The following is a 19987-nucleotide window of genomic DNA, read 5'->3' on the forward strand; positions in this document are numbered from 1 at the left end:
TATGAGCCCCTTGCGCCACTTTTGCGTCACTTTTCCCATGTTAAAAGTGACGCAAAAGTGGCGCAAGGGGCTCATAAATCTGCCCCCATTTGTGTCTCTACCATCTACCTTCTAAACCGGTAACTGTGGCAAAGATAAGATCATCTCGTTTCTTTGTTGTGAAACTGTTGGTAACGTTCTGCCGGTCTTCTCACGAGAAGGTCGCAGCCATGACGTCCTAGTTGGCAATCTGTGTTGGCAGCGAAAGTTGCAAAACAGGATGAGCATAAAAATAATCCCTGGAACGGTGATGCTGCTGTTAATTATTAGGCAGCCAGTTGTGGCGGGAGTGTGTGCTTTCTTTGTAGGCTGTGTTTGGGTTTTGTCCCTGTTTGTACTTTACACATGCAGAATAAACGGCTATTTGTTTTCAGAAGCGGGGGAGTCAGATGTGCCAGCAGATATTCCAAGTAAGCGAACTTTGTTTGTGTTCATGTTGATTCTTAATGTTCTACATTTGCAAATTCTTTAGGGGAGTTTCTTAAAAATTATTTGGGGGAGGGAACAATAGTCTGGTCTGAGTTTTTTCTTTTTTTTTTTCACCATGACCAATTGTAGTATTACTGAGTGCCCCTCAGGGACCTTTCTCCAGTGACAAAGCTGATGTTTCCTCTTTTTTTCTGTTGCTTTTTTGCACTGATGGAATATCATTTATGCGGGAGTAAGCACCATGCAGATGAGCTCCTCCCCTTAACACTACCATCGCCGTTGGTTAAATGCGACCATGGCTAAAAGCTAGGTTTAGTTTCACAAGACGTAGAGCACCATTCGTCTATTTTTGGGACGTGGCAGAGAAGTTAGAAAAAGTTGGCACCACCCCACTACTGAAAGAAATCTAACATTACTCCCTCCTCTCAGGGAAGCTAGACCCACCTCCAGACACGTTGGGAGAAGCTTTTCCAGTATTAGAACAGTGTTCTTACCTGGTCCGGCTTTAGCGCTGGTGGTGCCCAGTGCGACAGTCATTCTTCGCCGCCCCGCACCCCATAACCACCTTCTGGGATTCTCCCACTAACACTGGGCAAAAGTGCCTCTCATCTATCCAATCATAAGTTATTGCTAAACACAGCACCTCCTCCACAGATCAGCGTCCAGTGCGGCCGTCCCGGTCGCACTGCCCTAAAGCCGCCCTTGGTTTTCACCAGCTGCTGTCAGACTGTGTACCAACATGCTCCATTGTCAGTGTTTGCCAGCAGGGGAGTTGGCCAGTGGTGTTCCCAAGCTACCCTATTAAGTCACGGTTTGGGTCAAGGACATACACATCTGCATTTGGGATAGGCGATGGGCAGTTCAAGCATTGTAAATAAAAACAAGACATGGTGTTCATGCAGGGTTACGTGAAGTGTTTGTAGAAAGTATGCCTTTATTTTGGGATGTAACTGAGCTCAATGGTTGTAAATGGGCGAGAGGTATCTTTAAGACTGTACCATGTGAAAGTGGAGTGTTCCATATTAACATGAGAAAGGGGGTATTGCATGTGATTAAACATAATAAGCAACTGGCGCGTATGATTCCTATTTGGAGAGATGAACTGCTAACCAAAATGTACCTACTGCAGACTCCCAGTTTCAGTTTTAGGAAAGTAACCATGTGGCGAAAGACCCCCTAAAGCAGATGTTATAAAGACAAACAGGATGATTTGGAGGTTCCATGGCAGGAGCGGATAGCTGAAGAGAAGCCTTAAGCTAGCCAGAAAACAGATGGAAAGGAACCACCCAGAAAAAAGCCAATGGTCTGTTTGTCACCCCAGAAAAAATTCCTGTAACACATATCACTGATGAGCGCTTTTCTGTCAGATGTTGGAGTATATTTCTTTAGATTCAAAGGATTCTCATTCAGGCTCAGAAACAGAGACAGTCAATGGTACGCATGATTCTTATTGTTTAGTAGAGGTAGTCAAATATAATGCATGTGGCAAATCACCTTGGCTTCTCTTGCAGAGGATCCAATTTGAAGATAGTCTTTGTAATTATTTACATTTTCCTTTAAAAAGGTTAGCAAACGGTCTCATCTTACAGGGGAAGCATTCTCAATTCAGCCTGGCTCATTCATACCTTTTTGCCTTCCAAATGTTGCGAACAAAAGGTTCTTCCTCTCAGGTAGCATAACTCAGCGAGTCCATTTTTAAGAAGACTTTGGCTAAGATGTAGGTGTAGACACCATAAGGATGGTTGGTCGTTTTCTCCTGGCAGCTTTCCCATAACTGTCCCCACCCCTTCTCTTCCCCCGTGCACGTATCTACAGGTCTCACATCCCTATCTTGGCAGTACTTTGAAGCAACAGTTTCCTGTGGCAAGCTGCACAGTTTCAGTATACTGAGTAAAGAATTAGTGAGTGATGGAAACAGTAGTCCACACTGAGCACTGCAGCTGGTGGTCAGTGTCTGAGGGGTGATGGCCCTTCAGACACTTTGGAGCCACCTGAATGAGGACAGCCCAGGGGTACAGGTACCACACACCATAGTTGGGCAGTACACTTGATCTTTACGTCATTACGCTATTGACTGACATCCTTTCACAGTACATGGGTTAACCAATGCTAAACATCTTTAAAACAAATTTTTTCATCTTCCTAACCCCCTGTAATTCAATACAAATAGCGTGCACACAGCCTCGCCGCCTCTTTCAGAACTGCATGCCGAGAACATGCAAAGCACATACACACCTCATCAGTGCAGTCTACTCTCTGCTCTTTGTAAAGCGTGCTCTTCCATCGCTAAATAAACTTGCCACATTTGCATCCTGCTTTGCTTGACTTCTTGGGTTGCCATTTCTTCTTCCGCATGTCTGCAGGTCATATTGTCTCTTACAGCAGCTATACCAAATAGAAGTGCCCCGTAGTTCAACCGTGGCCTGCACAGGAGTTTGAATGTTTTCCATTTTCATGGACAAAACAGCCTGTCCCTGGTTGTTTGGGTCCACATGTTGTTTAATGTCTGCTGGACAATTATACAGCAGCCCCCCAGCAGCATCTATGCATGCCAACACAACTACTGAAATAGATGATGGACTGACTAGTGCTGAGCCACAAAATCACTTCTCGATAATTCCACCTCAACGCCAGTATATCATTTTCATCCACCTTATACCAAGTGAGGGGCCTTTCGGTGTACTAGAATCACTACAGCGTTGATGTAGGGGGAGCTGTTCATTGTTTTCGCCAACACTTTCTTCTGCCATCATACATTGTATAGCACTTTCTACTAAAGATGTGCTGTCTTTAAGCTCCTAAAATTAAAAGTGTTAATATTACCAAATGTAATTATACTCAGTTTACTTTGTGTTTGTGTGTCATAGCAGGTATCACTATTGAGTATATGACTTTCCCAAGACATCTTTTTGGCTGTCTGTTGTCTAAACTTGACTAAATACCTCTGTCTTATTATTTTCGTCCTGTTACTGGCTGGTACCAACATCTTTTTTCCATATTTCCTCTTATCACTAGTTGCCTAACCTGTGCTCCAATTCTTGTATCTTATGTGGCTCTTATGTCAACGTTCCCTTTTTGCTAATATATAGATTAAATACCTGTCAATTGTTTTAGGTACAACGTGGGCACATATTCTGAAACATAAGAAAATACTAAGTTGAAAGTCACCATTTCCACTTTGAACTCCAAAGTCTACAAAATCTTCATTAACCATAGGACCTCCTGCAATGAGACAGCAGTTTTGTTTCATTTATAGTTTATTATTTCCTATGTAAAAACACTTTTCAAAATGACTTCAATCTTGCACTGTCAGATGCTGCTTGATGATCAGTCAAAATTGTTTTATTTTGGTTTATAAGAAAAATAAACCCTACTGGTACAATATAAATGCACAAAAGTAAAATTATAAGTTAATCTAATAAACCAAATACATCCGTTAAAATCTCCACAATAAAGCAGGCTAAAACGACATAATGTATGCGAAATAATAGTTAAGATTAATATCAATTTATTAAGAGCCTCAATTTAACAACTTCGCTCAAGAAGCTAGCCATAGGAAAACAGATATGCTGTGTGGGCAGTAATCGCAAAAATATTAGAGCTGGTCTGGCTTGGTTAAAGTCTAAATTTGGCCCTCAAATGCAAACAAAACCTGCAAAATAGAATCAAATGAATCGTGTCTTGCATTGAAACAGAATCACACTGGCAGGAGGCTAAGTTACCAACCATATGACAACCTCTTAGAACCGCGAATAAACAATGTACCAGGATTAGCCTGAATCTAGTTAGGAGGTACCGATGATTTATACTGCGAAGATTTCAAACGCTGCCCTGTCTCCCTCCTATTCTTTCAGTAGGCAGGAAAATTGGATTTAGTCCACTTCACATCTGATTTTATAATACTTTGAAGGTTTTCAAATAAACCTAGTCAATTGAGAGTAAAAAAAAGTAAATTTGACATAACTTAGCCATCAAATTCGATGTGACCCACCCACTTTCAAACAGTCCTATATGATGTTTTACTGAACGAAGGTTCGCTAGATGCCCAAATAAAGAGCCATCTCGGGAAGGGATGAAGAGCGAGAGCGTCATAAATATCACCCACTCCATGTTTCTTGTATATACTGAACTACTCTCAGGAAGGGACAAAAGGTGTCTAAGAAATGTGTCTCTACGATTTGTATAATTGAGGTGTCCTCATTATCCCAGATATTGCTCTTGTAAGCAGCGGCTCTTAAATATTTGGCATGATGAATCTTTACCATAGCTGGTAGTGACTTTTTATCCAACTTAGACGCAAAATCAAAGATTGCAGAGATAGACTTAGTCAACAAGTATTTCTTAGCGTTTAAAAGCGTGGCCCACCATCCTTACTGGTCAAACAGTGGCCCTAAATAGGAAAATGCAGAGACACTAGTAATTTCACAGGATAAGATATTTTGACAGGGTTTAATCGATTTAAGATCTGCAACCATTATTTGCAACTTCTTAAAATTAATTAATTAAATGCCACAGAGGACTGGAGTAGATGCATCAGACCGAGAGAGGTTCGGGCTAGTAAAATGGCATCATCGGTGTAGAGATGCGCGGGAATGAGTCTGTCACCCCCTAAAGGCATTGCTTGATTATATTCAACTCTCCTTCAGAAAAATGCTGATAATGTTTGCATACAATCTGATTTATGGATTAAAGGTATGTGCAGGAATCACCCTTCCTTATTCTTGTACCTTTATAGCTAAGGGTTGGATGAATAGGAGGAACACTAAATGGAAAAATATAGTGTCCCTGTTGGGCACCAAGTGTAATGTTAGTGATTTTTGTCTTCTTCATTTTTAATGTCTGTCTGTGCCAGAGAGCCATAGTAAAAATATGCTATTAACCCGATTCGATGGTATTAATCTGAAAAACACATCTTCTCAATAGTAAGAAACAAATATCGCCAGGCCAAATGCTTTTTGTCAGCCGAGTATAAATTCTCTATTTGAAATGTCTTTACTCAAAAGTAGTTTGCTTCCTCATGTAGAAAATTGGTATTAGCAGCAAGAAGTTCCTCCTACGGTTTCTGTGAATGAAAGTGGCATCGCAAGGAGCTATACGGATCGCTGATATCTCACTCAAGATTTTATAAATCTTCAGTGGTGCAGGAGGCTGATATGTTCTGCAGGCATCTTTGTCTTTGTAAGTTTTATGGAAGCTCACAATTATTCTGTGGAATAAAGATTGGTATATCTTTCCTCCCTGCAAAAAACTGTGTTTCCAACCTATGTGTTTTGTTACTGAGAAGATTTAAGAACCTTCCTTACCTTCTCTCTTGAAATGCTCCTCACCAACTTTCTTTGTTCTTGCTCTTCCTGCTGCGAAATTATAGGATTCTCCCCAAAAAATGTTTGGGGAGGAACATGTTACATTATTTTCCCTATGCATGGTTTTATAATGGATTCAAAAAGTCTCCACTTAGCTTATATGTTAGAAACTGACTGGACCCAGGATCCTTACTCTACTATTCTGATTATGTTTCTTTCCTTGTAGGTGAATGCAGAAAGAGAGCAGAGTGTTCTAATTCCTCAAATGCCTTCTCTCAAAATTAACATGGTATAGCCAGTTCCTTTCAGCGATACCAGTATTTTACATCTCCTTATTTAGAGCTCGACTCTTGGGTTCCGCTAAATTGTTATTCTTGTTGAGCCTGCTTTACTGTGCTGAACAGCCAATGATCTCAGCTCTATTTGCAACTTCTGAAGCATCCAAAACTATGACTTCTCCTGCAGTTTCTGCATAGACTCAAAAAAATATTTGTATTGCTTGGGGTATGCCATCTACAAATACACCATAAAAAAGCATATTATCTACCCTCGACTTCTTCTGTAAGTTAAGAATAGTCCTTTTTGAGTACTTGTTATCTACACATCTGGAGTTCAATTAATCAAATTGCAACACTTGAACAGAGCTAAAATCTCCTGCAATAACAATCGTGACATACAGTAAAACTCTTACACTTCAGTAAAACTAAGACAGTTTATCCGTTCATTCCTGATTGGAACGTAGATCCTCACAGCATAAATAGCCCTGCAAGCATCTGGACTTAAGCCACTACCCATAGACTCTTGGCACCACAGCTCATTTGCTATGTTTATCATTTAAGATTGCTATCACCAATCAAAAGAAAAAGTTTTCAGCATTCAATTATATTGGAGTGTTTTACTTTTAAATCTCCCATAAAGGGTTTGTTTAGCTATATTGTGGTTCCTATCTGTTCTCTTAACCAGGCCATGATCAGTTTGCTCTTATTTGGGTTATTCAGTTATTTCCTATTTAAATTGGTGAGCTTCATGTTCGTTTTTTTTGTTATCTTCGTGATGTCATTCCAGTAGACAAATACACAACTATTGCCTTGTAATTTTTCACCTTTTTACAACTTAGGTCCTCACTACCACAATGCGGTCGGGCGGCCACCGACAGGCCGTCGGTCGTGGTCCTCCCCTCATTCATTGGTCGAACCGCAGAGCTGGGAGAATAGGACCGCTGCCTCCCACAGGTTCAAAGATCTCGTCTGGATGGCGGCCGGATTCCTTACCCCAAAACGGAGGCACTGCAGTAGGGGTTAGGGTATTCCTTTCCGACTGCCTTTTCATGACGGGCACACCTCCATAAACAGGTAGACAGAAAGGGACTTTGGGGGCCCCATACCCTGTGTGCCATTGCTAAGTGGCCTGGTGGGCACATGTAGTGCCCCCCACACATCTAGGCATCATGTGCCAGGCACCAGGCCTGCACACAGTGCAAGGATGTGCACAAAGCGCCTAATTCTACTGCAGCTTGTGCTGCAGCCCTTTTCCTGGGCAACAGCACAAGCTGCAGTAGAAAAAGCATTTAAGACCGCCTGCACGGTGGACATGTCGTAATAGGGCAGGTGGGACTGCCGACACATTGTTGTACGATTTCTGCTTGAAATGATGGCGGTCCGCAGTCTGCCTGACCGACATTGTAATAAGGCCCTTAGTCCCTCCTTCTCACAACTTTCCCTCCCTTCCACCAATGACATCATAAGCATGTTACACAGAGCTTCACTGAGACACATAAACATCTCAACTATAACATGATTATGTAAACATAAATACACACAACAAGTGGTTGACACAAGGGCAATCTGTAAGTCCATCTTAGCTCAGTGGCAACAAGTGCATGAGATGGGACAGGAGAAATTGAGACTATGTATTTTTGTCCCAGCTCCCTGCTTAAAAAGCGCAAGATGCAATGTATTGCCAACAGCTTTATACTGTGTTGATGATTTACTGATGGGAAAGCCATTTAGTATTACTGCAGTCAGATTGTAGGTAGAATTATTGCTGTGCATGCTAGGCAAAGGAGGCGCAACACACCTGATGCACCTTAACTGTCTCAAAACTGACTATGCCTTTTGTTGTGCTTCCCTTTTATGAACACTCACTACTCAGCACATGCATTCCTTGAATTTGTCAGTCAAAATGTTGTCTGAGAAAGTTATAGGCATGGATTTGAATGTTTGGATGCTGAGAATGTCTTTTGAATCTGATTGCCCAAGGAAACAGTCACTCCTCCCAGTAGCCAAGGCGACATCCTACTGGATTTTTATGGTATGTTATGTTGTGTTTATATTATATTGATTTGTATAGTGCACTAATCACCCAAGAGTGTATCCAGTCGCTTGGGAAGGTGTGTAGGTTTGCTTTCCCCAGGGTGCTTATATGAAGAGCCAGGTCATCAGCTTCTTGGGGAACTCAAGAAGTGAGGAGGAGGCTCTGATGTGTTGAGGGAGATCATTTCATGTCTTGGGTGTGATGTAGGAGAATGAGCAACCTCCGGTTTTGCTTTTGCAGATGCAGGGGATGTGTGTGAGTGAGGCAGAGCTTAAGTGTCTGATGGCTTGTTGAAAGTGCATGCAGCTGTTCAGGTATTCTGGTCCTGTGCTGTGTAGGGCTTAGTATGCATGTGTGAGAAATTTGAATTGGCTGCGTTTGGTACATGCACATGAGACATGGGAAGGGTGTCAATTCTCTCCTTTAGAGGGTCCCATTTAGGAGAAAAAATACAAAGGTAAACAACCTCCATGGCAAAGTTGTAGCTCTTGATTAAAGATGCAGATTTATACTGAAGTTATTAGCAATGAACCAAAATCCCTATGATATAATGGAAGCGAAAATATACAGAAGTACTTCCAGTAGAAGTTCTAACTGTTAGAATAAAAAATCAGAGACAAAAATATTAAGGTGCTGTAGAATGTTACAATAAATAAGGAGCAAATGGGTTGTGATGCTCTTGAAAATGCTTTCTTGTGTATGACTCCTACAGGAAGTGACATCAAAGAAAAAGACTGTTCGAGGCATATGAGCTGCAGATTACACACTTTTGCATAGATCGCCATCTGGTGTTGGGCCCGGATGTTTGCAGTTTGTTTTTCCTTTTGGAAAGTCTTTGGAAGTCACGAGGTCGGTGTTGCACATGGGCTTCGGCTCCATCCTCAGATTGTTTTTTCCGCCATCTGGCTCGGATGTGATACTTCGTGCTCCGGTTCCGAACAGCTTCCAGTTCGACGATCGACGCGCAATCCTCACCCCAATCGCTGTATTGTTTCGATCACGATCTCTTCAATCAACGCGCCCTCGCATCGACACAAACCTTCGGTTCCAGTCGTCGACGGCGGCCTACGGTCCTACTCAGGCTCCGGTCCCGGCTCATGGAAAGAACTCCATTTAAAAAGTGCCCTCGATGTGGGTCCAAATTTCCCCACACTGATCTTCATGAGGTATGCAACCTTTGCCTCTCCCCAGAACACGAGGCTTGAGACTGTCCGGCCTGTAAGTCTTTCCGATCCAAAAAGACTATTCGGGACCGAAGAACTAGAAGGAACATGGCACACTCCTCGACGTCCATTCCAGTCGACATCTTCGGAGACGACATCGACGATCCAGAACATCATCGTACCGAAGAGGACCTCGTCAGCGCTTCCGAGGCCAACGAGTCAGATGTGGAGGACATCACCCCGGCGCAGAGGGTCGTGAGTACCAATCTACCCCCTCCCACACCCGCGCCGACACCCAAAAAGGCTTCGGTCACACCTTCGCCTCCGGGCCTAGGCAAGACCAGAGACACTGCTTCACACACCCCACCTTCGGGCCCGGTGAAGAAGCCAAGTAAGCCTTCCGGCGGCTCGGGCTCGAGCCAGCCTGCTAGCGGTGCCGAGAAACACACTTCGGCACCGAAAAAGAAGACGGCCTCCACCTCGACACCGAGCTCCGTACTGAAGCCCTCGGGGTTGAAACCCAGCCCTTGGGCACCGACGCCATCTTCGGTTCCAACCAAACCACACAAGGCCACCGGCACCGACACTTCCAAGCCGAAGCCCATCTCGGCGCCGACCAAGAGACCGGAGGGTCCCAAGCCGGGTTCTAAACATCAAACCGGCACGGAAAAACCTAAAAAATCATCGGCCCGACGCCTTCGGCGCCAACAGACCAAATTACCTCACCAGAGCTCTTTACACCGGATCCCTTGCAAAAAACTCTTACCAAGGATCCAAAAACTGGACATTTGACACTCTCTACTAAGAGACATTTGGAGAAGCCTGCTCCGCCTCCACCTCCAAAGAGGAAGGACTCTGCTAACTCTCCGTTCAGAATACCTTCCCCTCCTCCTCCACCTCCTCCTCCTTCCCCACCTCCACCCTCTCCACCCCCACCTCATCGTTCTCCTACTCCGTCTCCAGACGATGATGATCACGGGGACCCATATTATGATACAGGGGATGTGCCACAAGACCCCACCCCTACAGGAACTTCAGATCCATGGGACAATTACCATATACCAGATATCCCCAACGTCCCACAAGCCGATATTTACCCTTCTAGACCATCTCCACCAGAAGATTCATTAGGGTTTAACCATCTTCTGCAAAGAGCAGCACATTATGATGGGGTGGACATGCATAATCACCCTGTGGAGGAAGATTTCCTCCTAGACACATTCGATACTACACAGAGGTCCACCTCCATACTGCCCATGCTCAAAGGGGTGGTAAAGCATGCGGCAGAAGTTTTTAAAGACCCAGTTAGAGCCAGGGTCCTTAACCCACGTATCGAAAAGAAGTACAAACCTGCTCCCTCAGATCCCTCTTACATCAGGGGACCAGCGCCACTAGATTCCTTAGTGGTCTCTACGGCACGTAAAAGGGCAAACTCACAAGCGTCAGGTGATGCACCACCACCTGACAAGGAGTCAAAACTGCTAGATGCTTCAGGCAAAAGCACAGCATCCCAGGCCGCCAACATATGGTGTATAGCAAACACTCAGGCACTGCTGGCCAGATATGACAGGGCTCATTATGACGAATTAGAGAGCATAATGCAGCATCTCCCTGAAAAATATAAAAGTAAAGCCAACGAGTTGATTCAAGAGGGTAAAACAATCACAAACACCTCTATACGCCAGCGTCCTTCTCCGTCGTCATGCTTGGTTAAGGGTATCTGGGTTTAAACCAGAAGTACAAGCCTCCATCCTTAACCATTCCTTTGACCAGGAACATCTATTCGGGCCAAAGGTGGATGAGGCCTTAGAAAAGATGAAAAAGGACACGGATACCGCAAAATCCATGGGGGCCTTACAGTCTCACCCGCCCAGACGCTCCTTTCGCCGCTCATCCTTTCGGAGTGCATCCAGAGGCTACTCCTCAGACACAGCATCCACCTCGTACAAGTCCCCTACTCAGACCACCTTTACAAAAGGTTACCAAAGAGGCGGCTACAGGGGTAACAACAACAAGGGCAGAGGCAAAACAAATAACGCCCGTTCTGCCACACCTACTACCCAATGACTTCCCCCCTGTCCCCCCAGACCATTCCACTCCAGTCAGGGGCAGACTCACAAATTTCCTTCATGTCTGGGAGACCCTCACCTCAGACAAATGGGTGTCCCAAATAATTCGGTCAGGATACTGCCTGGAATTAACATCTATCCCCCCAAACATTTCACCCAGGCAACGCCAAATGTCACAAGAACATTCAACATTGCTAAAGCAGGAGGTAATCTCCCTCCTACAAAAACAGTCAATAGAACACGTTCCTGTTAATCAGCAAAATTTGGGGGTCTACTCCCTATATTTTCTAATAACAAAGCGGGACGAGACTCTACGACCTATTCTAGATCTCCGGCCCCTAAACACATACATACACTCAGACCATTTTCACATGGTAACGCTTCAGCAGGTACTTCCGCTCCTCTCCCAGAACGACTTTTTCACCACACTGGACTTGAAGGACGCATACTTCCACATTCCAGTACACCATGCTCACAGAAAGTACCTCATATTTGTAGTGGACGGACAACACTACCAATTCAAAGTGCTCCCGTTCGGAGTCACAACAGCACCACGGGTATTCACCAAGTGCCTAGCGGTGGTGGCGGCACACCTCAGAAGACAGCACATTCACGTCTTCCCATACTTGGACGATTGGCTGATAAAAGCCACTTCATACAACCAATGTGTACATCACACCGCCACCACAATAAATTTACTTCACCAACTAGGCTTCACGGTGAACCACCAAAAGTCCCAGCTAACACCATCCCACATAAAACAATACCTCGGTGCCACCATAGACACCTCAAAAGCAATAGCCTACCCCAATCCGGCCAGAATTGCAAGCATTCAGGCATTGCGACAAAAATTCGTAGCTCAACACTCCCTTCCAGCACGAGTGTTTATGCAACTGATAGGGATGATGGCCTCTTGCATTTTTATAGTGCCCCACGCAAGACTCCAGATGCGTCCACTCCATGAGTGCGTAGCACACCAATGGAACCAGGCCCTGGGGCAACTGACAGATCTGGTGTTGGTAGACGGTCGCACCCATCGCTCTCTGCAGTGGTGGAACACCACAAACCTTTCCAAAGGTCGACCGTTCCTGGACCCGGTTCCCCAGATAATACTAACAACGGACGCATCGCTCTCCGGCTGGGGAGCTCATCTATTACACCTCACAGTGCAGGGCACATGGACGCCGCAACAAAAGTTACTCCATATCAACCATCTGGAGTTACTAGCAATTTTTCTAGCCCTAAAATCTTTTCAAACACAGATTTCAGGCAAGGCAGTCCTCATTCGCACAGACAACATGACGGCCATGTATTATATTCAAAAACAAGGCGGCACACACTCTCCACAGCTCTCTCAATTAGCACAGAGCATATGGAGATGGGCAATTCCACACAAAATCTTTCTCCTAGCTCAACATGTCCCAGGAGTCCAAAACACCCTGGCAGATCTGCTCAGCAGACATACACAACAGATCCACGAGTGGGAACTTCACCCACAGATTCTTCATCCGTTCTTTCAAATGTGGGGGCATCCACAGATAGACCTCTTCGCCACCCACGAAAACACAAAACGCCCAAGCTTCGTCGCCAGATACCCACACCCATTGTCCAAAGGAAATGCGATATGGATGAACTGGTCAGGCAAATTTGCGTACGCTTTTCCGCCTCTCCCACTCATTCCATTAGTGGTGCGAAAGCTACAACAGCACTCCCTCACACTAATCCTAGTAGCTCCAACTTGGGCCAGACAACCGTGGTACACCACGCTGCTGGAACTCATTAGTACCGCACCAAAAGCTACACCTCTCACCATGCCTCCTAACCCAGAACCATGGAGAGATCAGGCACCCGGACCCAGCTCAGCTCAACCTTGCGATCTGGCTCCTGAAATCCTAGAATTTGGGTACCTAAACCTTCCCCCAGACTGTATGAACGTCATCAGAGAAGCTAGACGCCCTACCACTAGAGCCTGCTACGCTGCCAAATGGAAAAGATTTGTTGTTTATTGCCATAACAACACAATCAATCCTCTAGACGTGTCTATACAACACATCATATGCTACTTACTCCACCTACAAAGGTGTAATCTAGCCTATACATCCATTCGGCTACACCTCGCAGCAATTGCAGCTTACTTACAAAACAGGCAGCACCTATTGCTTTTCAGAGTACCTGCCATTAAAGCCTTCATGGAAGGCCTCAAAAGAATAATTCCCCCCAGAGTACCACCCTCACCTGTGTGGAACTTATATATCGTTCTCACAAGGCTGATCGGGCCTCCCTTCGAACCTTTGCATAAATGCGAACTGCAATTCCTCACATGGAAAACAGCTTTCCTTGTAGCCATCACTTCCCTTAGAAGGGTTAGTGAGATACAAGCACTTACCATACAAGAACCTTTTCTTCAAATGCACCAGAACAAGGTGGTTCTCCTTACCAACCCAAAATTCCTACCTAAGGTCATTTCCCCTTTTCACCTAAACCAATCTGTAGAATTACCAGTATTTTTCTCGCAACCTCAGACCGTTGCAGAAAGGGCTCTGCACACGCTAGATGTCAAACGAGCCTTACTTTACTATATCCAGAGAACACAACCTTTCCGAAAGACCAAACAACTGTTTGTCTCTTTCTCTCCACCACACAAGGGCAACCCCATCTCAAAATCAGGGATAGCTAGGTGGATTGTTAAATGCATCCAGATTTGCTACCACAAAGCAAAACGAACACTTTCCGTTCCCCCTAAAGCCCATTCTACACGGAAGATAGGGGCTTCCATGGCATTTCTAGGGAACATCCCACTAGATGATATCTGCAAAGCAGCTACATGGTCAGCACCGCACACTTTCACTAAACACTATTGTGTAGATGTGCAAACCAAGCAACAAGCTAGTGTGGGCCAGGCTGTACTGAAAACACTATTTCAAACCACTGCAACAGATACCGGTGGTCGCCGCTAAGGTTGGGAACTGCTATATAGTCTTTGCAAAAGTGTGTAATCTGCAGCTCATATGCCTCGAACGGAATATGCTACTTACCAGTATGCATCTGTTTTTGGCATGTAGAGCTGCAGATCTACACACGCCCACCCGCCTCCCCGGCTACCTGTATCTGTTCCAGTCTTTCTTATTTAGATACAATACACATGGGTTTCTTCACTGTGATTACTACGCTCCATCTTTCCCTGCTGGCGAAAAACAATCTGAGGATGGAGCCGAAGCCCATGCGCAATACGATCCAAAGGAGGAGTCACCGACCTCGTGACTTCCAAAGACTTTCCAAAAGGAAAAACAAACTGCAAGCATCCGGGCCCAACACCAGATGGCGATCTATGCAAAAGTGTGTAGATCTGCAGCTCTACATGCCAAGAACAGATGCATACTGGTAAGTAGCATATTCCATATCTCATCTTGCACTGTGAACCTTAGATCAGAGGCGTAACACAGGCCCCTGCAGTGCTAGTGGGCTCCCAAGCTCCAGGGGGCTGATTGAGCCAAGAGGGGGCCCCTCCATGTACCTTGCAGGGGGGCCCCCTAAAGTTTTGTTACGCCAGTGCCTCAGATAGCATTCTATGGACAGGCCACCATCTTATAAATAGCAGTTTATAATGATTGTCTATGCCCCTTTCCTGAAACTCTTAACCTTGGTTTGGCACATGAAGAAGAAGGCCATGTTTGCAATACTTTGCCGGGCGCTGAATTCCTCAGTCCTGTGGCTGATCATTATGCTTGAAACTCTCCACAGCTCCCAAAACATCTCTATGTGTGGCAGATAGCCAGAATGCTAAATTGCATGCTGAGCCTCTGCCTAGCAGTGCAAGGATCACTTTGTCTTCTCCTGAATGTTTGTGGTCTATGGTACGCTCTTGATAGGACTTGCAGTACAGATGTAACAAGGGACAAAAGTCCTTACATGGCTATGCCATCCTACGCCTTACCGATGTTTCCTACATTTATTTATTTATTTGTGTGTTTACTCACTGTTCCCATTTGGCAATCTTTGTAGTCTACTAGAGGTGCTCCTTGAGTTGTATGGCATTTACTGTCAGAGTAGAGGGCCCTGCTGGTCTACAACACTTGTTTTTGAGGGCGACTAATGCCCCCTCATAGCAGAATATTGCATACTGAAATGCCGGTGGTAACTGATTGAAATTCATGAATACATGGTTGTGTGACTCTGTGCAAAAGTTAATGGTGTCTATGGAGGACACAGGGATGGATGCATAACTGGTGGTTCCATGCAGGTTGTCTTTATTCTTCTTTATGGGCAAGCAGCCTGCACTCTTGCTCTTCCAAGTTTCTCTGTTAGCTGAGGACAATATATTCCTTCCTGCCCTTCCCCAGCAATACTACCTGTGGTCCCCTGGCCTGTGCATATTACCTTTATAGTCATTCAAGTTCCAAATATAATAATGCAAGTATGCTCTCTGCTTTACTGATCAGTGTAAGATGTGGTACAGGTTAAATTCAGCAGCTTGGTGAATAACAGAGTCACTGGTCAAAAGAGTGTCATGGAATTCAGTATGTTTCGAATCAGCTCCAATCTCTGGTGTGTCACCTAACCAGGTGGCAACATTGCTGTTAAGCTAATATTACATTCAAATCCACCTGAATGGATTGTTTAGTATCTAGAATAAATGTTACAAAAACTGCTCCATTGTACATTTTCAACATACGTTTGTAAAAAGCCTATGCCTGGTTCCCCAAATGCTCTTGTTAGACACTTAGTTTTAATTTTGAAACTGTATAATATTCATTCTTGTGTTTCATTACACAGATATAGTTTTATACAAGAATATACGTATACAACTGATATGTAGCAGAGTGCTGCAGTGGGAATCAGTTTAAATAAAACTCAGTTTACCATCAAAACACAACTGGGCTGATTCCGGCTCTGCACTGTGGCCCAACAGGTCAACAGACTTTGGCCGTGTTGTTGAGAAGATCAGGAGCAAATCATCATATAAATAAATCACAATTTCTATGTAAGTTTAGTCAATAATGAGAATTTTAAAAAGTTTTAAGGGTTTTATTATTTCAAATTTTATTAAATCATCTTTATTCAAAATCATACGTTTTATTCTTATTAGTTTCAAAATAATTGATGTTTTACAGAATTGATAAAGAAATAACGGTTAATTCAATTAAAATACAGTGCATTAAGCGTGTTTCATAAAGGAAGAAGATCCCTATTCTTAGAATGGGCTTAAAGAGTTCAAATTCGAAAGAGAGTGAGATCAAGCACAAAGCTCAAAACATATCCAAAAGTCAACCATCAATCAAATAAGAACTTCCCATAAAGAGAGGTTCACAAAACTCAGTAGAATCTCAAAGCAATAAGTAATAATGGAGGGGAAGTGTGCAGTAGCAGTAGCAACCTCAATTGTTAGGAAAGGCAATAGAATCGATGCGTTAACCAACTCTAGGAACACGTACTATTATAAACAAATGAATGTTGCAGTTAATGTTGGATCTTCCCCTCCTCTCAGCCAATCATCTTTCTTCTTATGAATAGGTTCACTCCTCTTCTTCTCACGCGAACAGAATGATGTACAGACAGTAATTGTTGAGTGTGCAACTTTGTTGTTATAGTCTAAACTGCACATACAATGTTTTCATTTTAAACATCCTTTCCCACGATTGGGACTGTATTTCTAACCTTCCAATGAAGCAAATGATATGTTAGCTAACAATGGGCTATGTGAAAATCGAAACATTTACAGTATCAAAAGGTCATCATTCTCACTGCTTCATCCTTTGGGAATAAAACAAGTATGTTAAAAAGAGATCAAGTTGAGTTTATGTGCTGCACTTTATGTGATTATGTGAGTTGTACTAAATAAAAAATTGTACAACACATTTAAAACTCTTCTTTGTAGAGGAAGAAACATCTTACAGGGTTATGTAAAACATTTATTTAATAAACATGATTATGGAAAAGGTCAAGAATTTAAACATTTAATGCCTGCATCAGCATAGTTTAGTCAAACTACTTTCTAAGCACTGCTGTGCAAGTATGTCTAATCACTACATTTTGCACATTTTTAAATGCTTTTGATTCATTTAAGTTGCCACGTTAATATTACACATATATTTTAACTATATTATTTTGTGTTTTTCTAACAACGCCTCTTCAAGAGTAAGAAACTTAAAATGCTTTATTGTTGTTTTGTTTACTGTAAATATGTGGGATGTTTGCAGTGCATAGAAAATTACATAGAAACACTCACTGTTTCCAAAGGTTAGCAAGCACATGAAAGAATAGCAGTCTACAAGAGTTTTTATAAAAAACTTTTATTTTTTTGAAAAGTAAATTTCTCCTTTTTTAACAGCTGTTCTTGAAATGTATGCCTGTCACTGAAATCTGCAAATATTTTCATGTTCACCACAATTCCCCAAAAATGTAAACTTAGGTTTGAGAAGGGGCCCCTTTGCCAGAGTGTCATTAGAAATTGAGCAAAAGTTGTTAAAATGTATTAGAAATGGCTGGTCCAAGGATTCCTACCCAGGCTGTATGGTCCATCACCCAATCCCATTCAGAGTGATCCCCTTGATCCTCCACCTGTTCCACTGTGGAACACCATGCTCATGGCCTAGACAAGCACCCATAAGCCCTGTTGGGCCCGCAGGTGCATGTGTGTACTCAGCAGGGGATGACCCACCAAGACACGCCTGTTAGGTGCTCACAGTGCCGCAGATAGAAGGTCCCAATTAGAAAACCTTCACCTCTTATTTTGCGTTCAACCATTCTTTTGGGAGTCCACATGTCAGTAGTTCCTTGCTGTTTGGTGAGGCAATCGCCGAGCCTTCCAGTACCACTACAGTCTTTTGAAACCATAAAGCAAGTTTTTAGCTAGATGTATAAGTCTACTGCTAGCCATTATTAAATTAGGTTTAATTAAGCTATATTGAAATTTATTGGGTCAGGGCAAGTGAGATATTAACAGTGCACCCAATAGATGATTGGGGCGTCTCCAGTCAGATAATCTCTACGTGGAAAAATAAGATGACATCGACAGCAATGTAACAAGACTGAGGTGAATATTTGCATATACTGGAAGAGGCGTAACCAGCAGTACATGGTGGGTGTATAATTGCTGCATACATCGCGGGTGAGGTTTTATATGGTATTTGTACCGACGTATGAATGATACCTGTCCTTGCAGCTCTTTCTCTTATTCTACTTGCAGTCCATATTGATGTATCACTGTGAGTCGCAAACCCACTGTTAGAACTGGGGGGTCTCTAGTTGGCTGAGGCAGTTACCGTAATCCAAATAGGGACCCCTGCTTCTAGTCAGGGAAAGGAGTGCCACCCTCTTTGATAACCCCTGCTCACACACTGGTAGCTTGGCACGAGCAGCCCGGCTTATTTTTAAAGCAATGTGTAAAGTATTTGCAACCACACTCCCAGTGACACTGTGATATCACCACAAATGGACACCACACTGATGTATGAAAATAGCGGTATCTTTATCGAGAAGAAAAATACGGTAAGCACAAACCATAGAGATCCAACATAAGCATATTCATAATATTTCACTTTGCCGGTTATTAGGCCAACAAACACTTGTAGGATCTTGCTGTAATAATGAGCAGTTCACGATGTTCAAATGAAGTCCTAATGCAATGCTATGCAGTTCGTATTGTCAGACTAATGCAGTTCATAATGCAAGCATAATGCAATCCTCAATGCAAGTAATCGGGCAGTTCGTAATGCAAGAATAATGCAATCATCAGTGCAATTAATCAGGCAGTTCGTAATGCAAGAATAATGCAATCCTCAATGCATGTAATCAGGCAGTTCGTCATGCAAGAATAACGCACTCCTTAATGCAAGTAATAAGGCAGTTCGTAATACGAGAATAATTCAATCCTTAATGCACGTAATCAGGCAGTTCGTAATGCAAGTTATAATGCACTCCTTAATGCAAGTAATAAGGCAGTTCGTAATGCGAGAATAATTCAATCCTCAATGCACGTAATCAGGCAGTTCGTAATGCAGGAACAATACAATCCCTAATGCAAGTAATAAGGCAGTTCGTAATGCAGGAATAATACCAGGCCAATCGTCGTGATTAGCGCTGTCGCCACTAGGCCCCAACCACAGACAACAGTCCTGAACATCCGAGAGCGGCCCCGGTTCTGCCGGGCAGGTCCGGGCCACTCGAGGACTCAGCGTGTCTAATGTGATGCAGCGGGAGAGAGACAGGAGCACTCCAGTACTCCTCCTGCATGCCTCCCTAGGCCACACACGCTTGCGGCTCCCGACCGGAGTCCAAGCCTTACCTGGGTAATGCGCTGCCTCGCTCTCTCTCCCCGCTCGTCGGACGTCCTGCTGGGCGCTCCCAATGACAACGCAGCTCCGATGCAAGGCGACGCTGTAGCCGGACAGGTGACGGCACTCCCTTCTCCGTTGCTGACGATCTTGGGCAGATTCCTCTTGCGAACAACGATCACCTCACTCCTTCCTTAGCTTTTCCGAAATCCTTCAGCAAGTTGCGGCTCGGACCGGCGGCGGCGATCTTGATCCACAGCCTCCGTTACGATGACGGCTCGGGCCACAAACAGCTACACAGCAGCGTGGACGATGATTCACACTGCGGGGGCACTGCAGTCACAGGGCACTTTCCAACCAGCGCCACGGACCCCACAGCAGTCTCAGGCTGCACACGC

The 19987-nt window shown here is 44.0% G+C and overlaps 1 protein-coding gene across 2 annotated transcripts in view; it reads left to right on the forward strand.

Annotated features, from left to right (window-relative positions):
* LOC146785560 (uncharacterized) overlaps positions 1 to 19987 on the forward strand; it is a 263330-nt gene that overhangs the window by 68692 nt on the left and 174651 nt on the right. The window contains exon 5 of one of the 2 annotated variants that reach the window (XM_085634723.1): positions 414 to 449. The exons of the other annotated variant lie outside the window; for it this stretch is intronic. Coding sequence (XP_085490849.1) covers positions 414 to 449 — 36 coding nt within the window. The remainder of the gene's footprint in view (positions 1 to 413; positions 450 to 19987) is intronic. 2 annotated transcript variants of the gene reach the window in all.

The sequence above is a fragment of the Triturus cristatus genome, chromosome 11 (assembly GCF_964204655.1).
Source record: "Triturus cristatus chromosome 11, aTriCri1.1, whole genome shotgun sequence".
Taxonomy (NCBI): domain Eukaryota; kingdom Metazoa; phylum Chordata; class Amphibia; order Caudata; family Salamandridae; genus Triturus; species Triturus cristatus.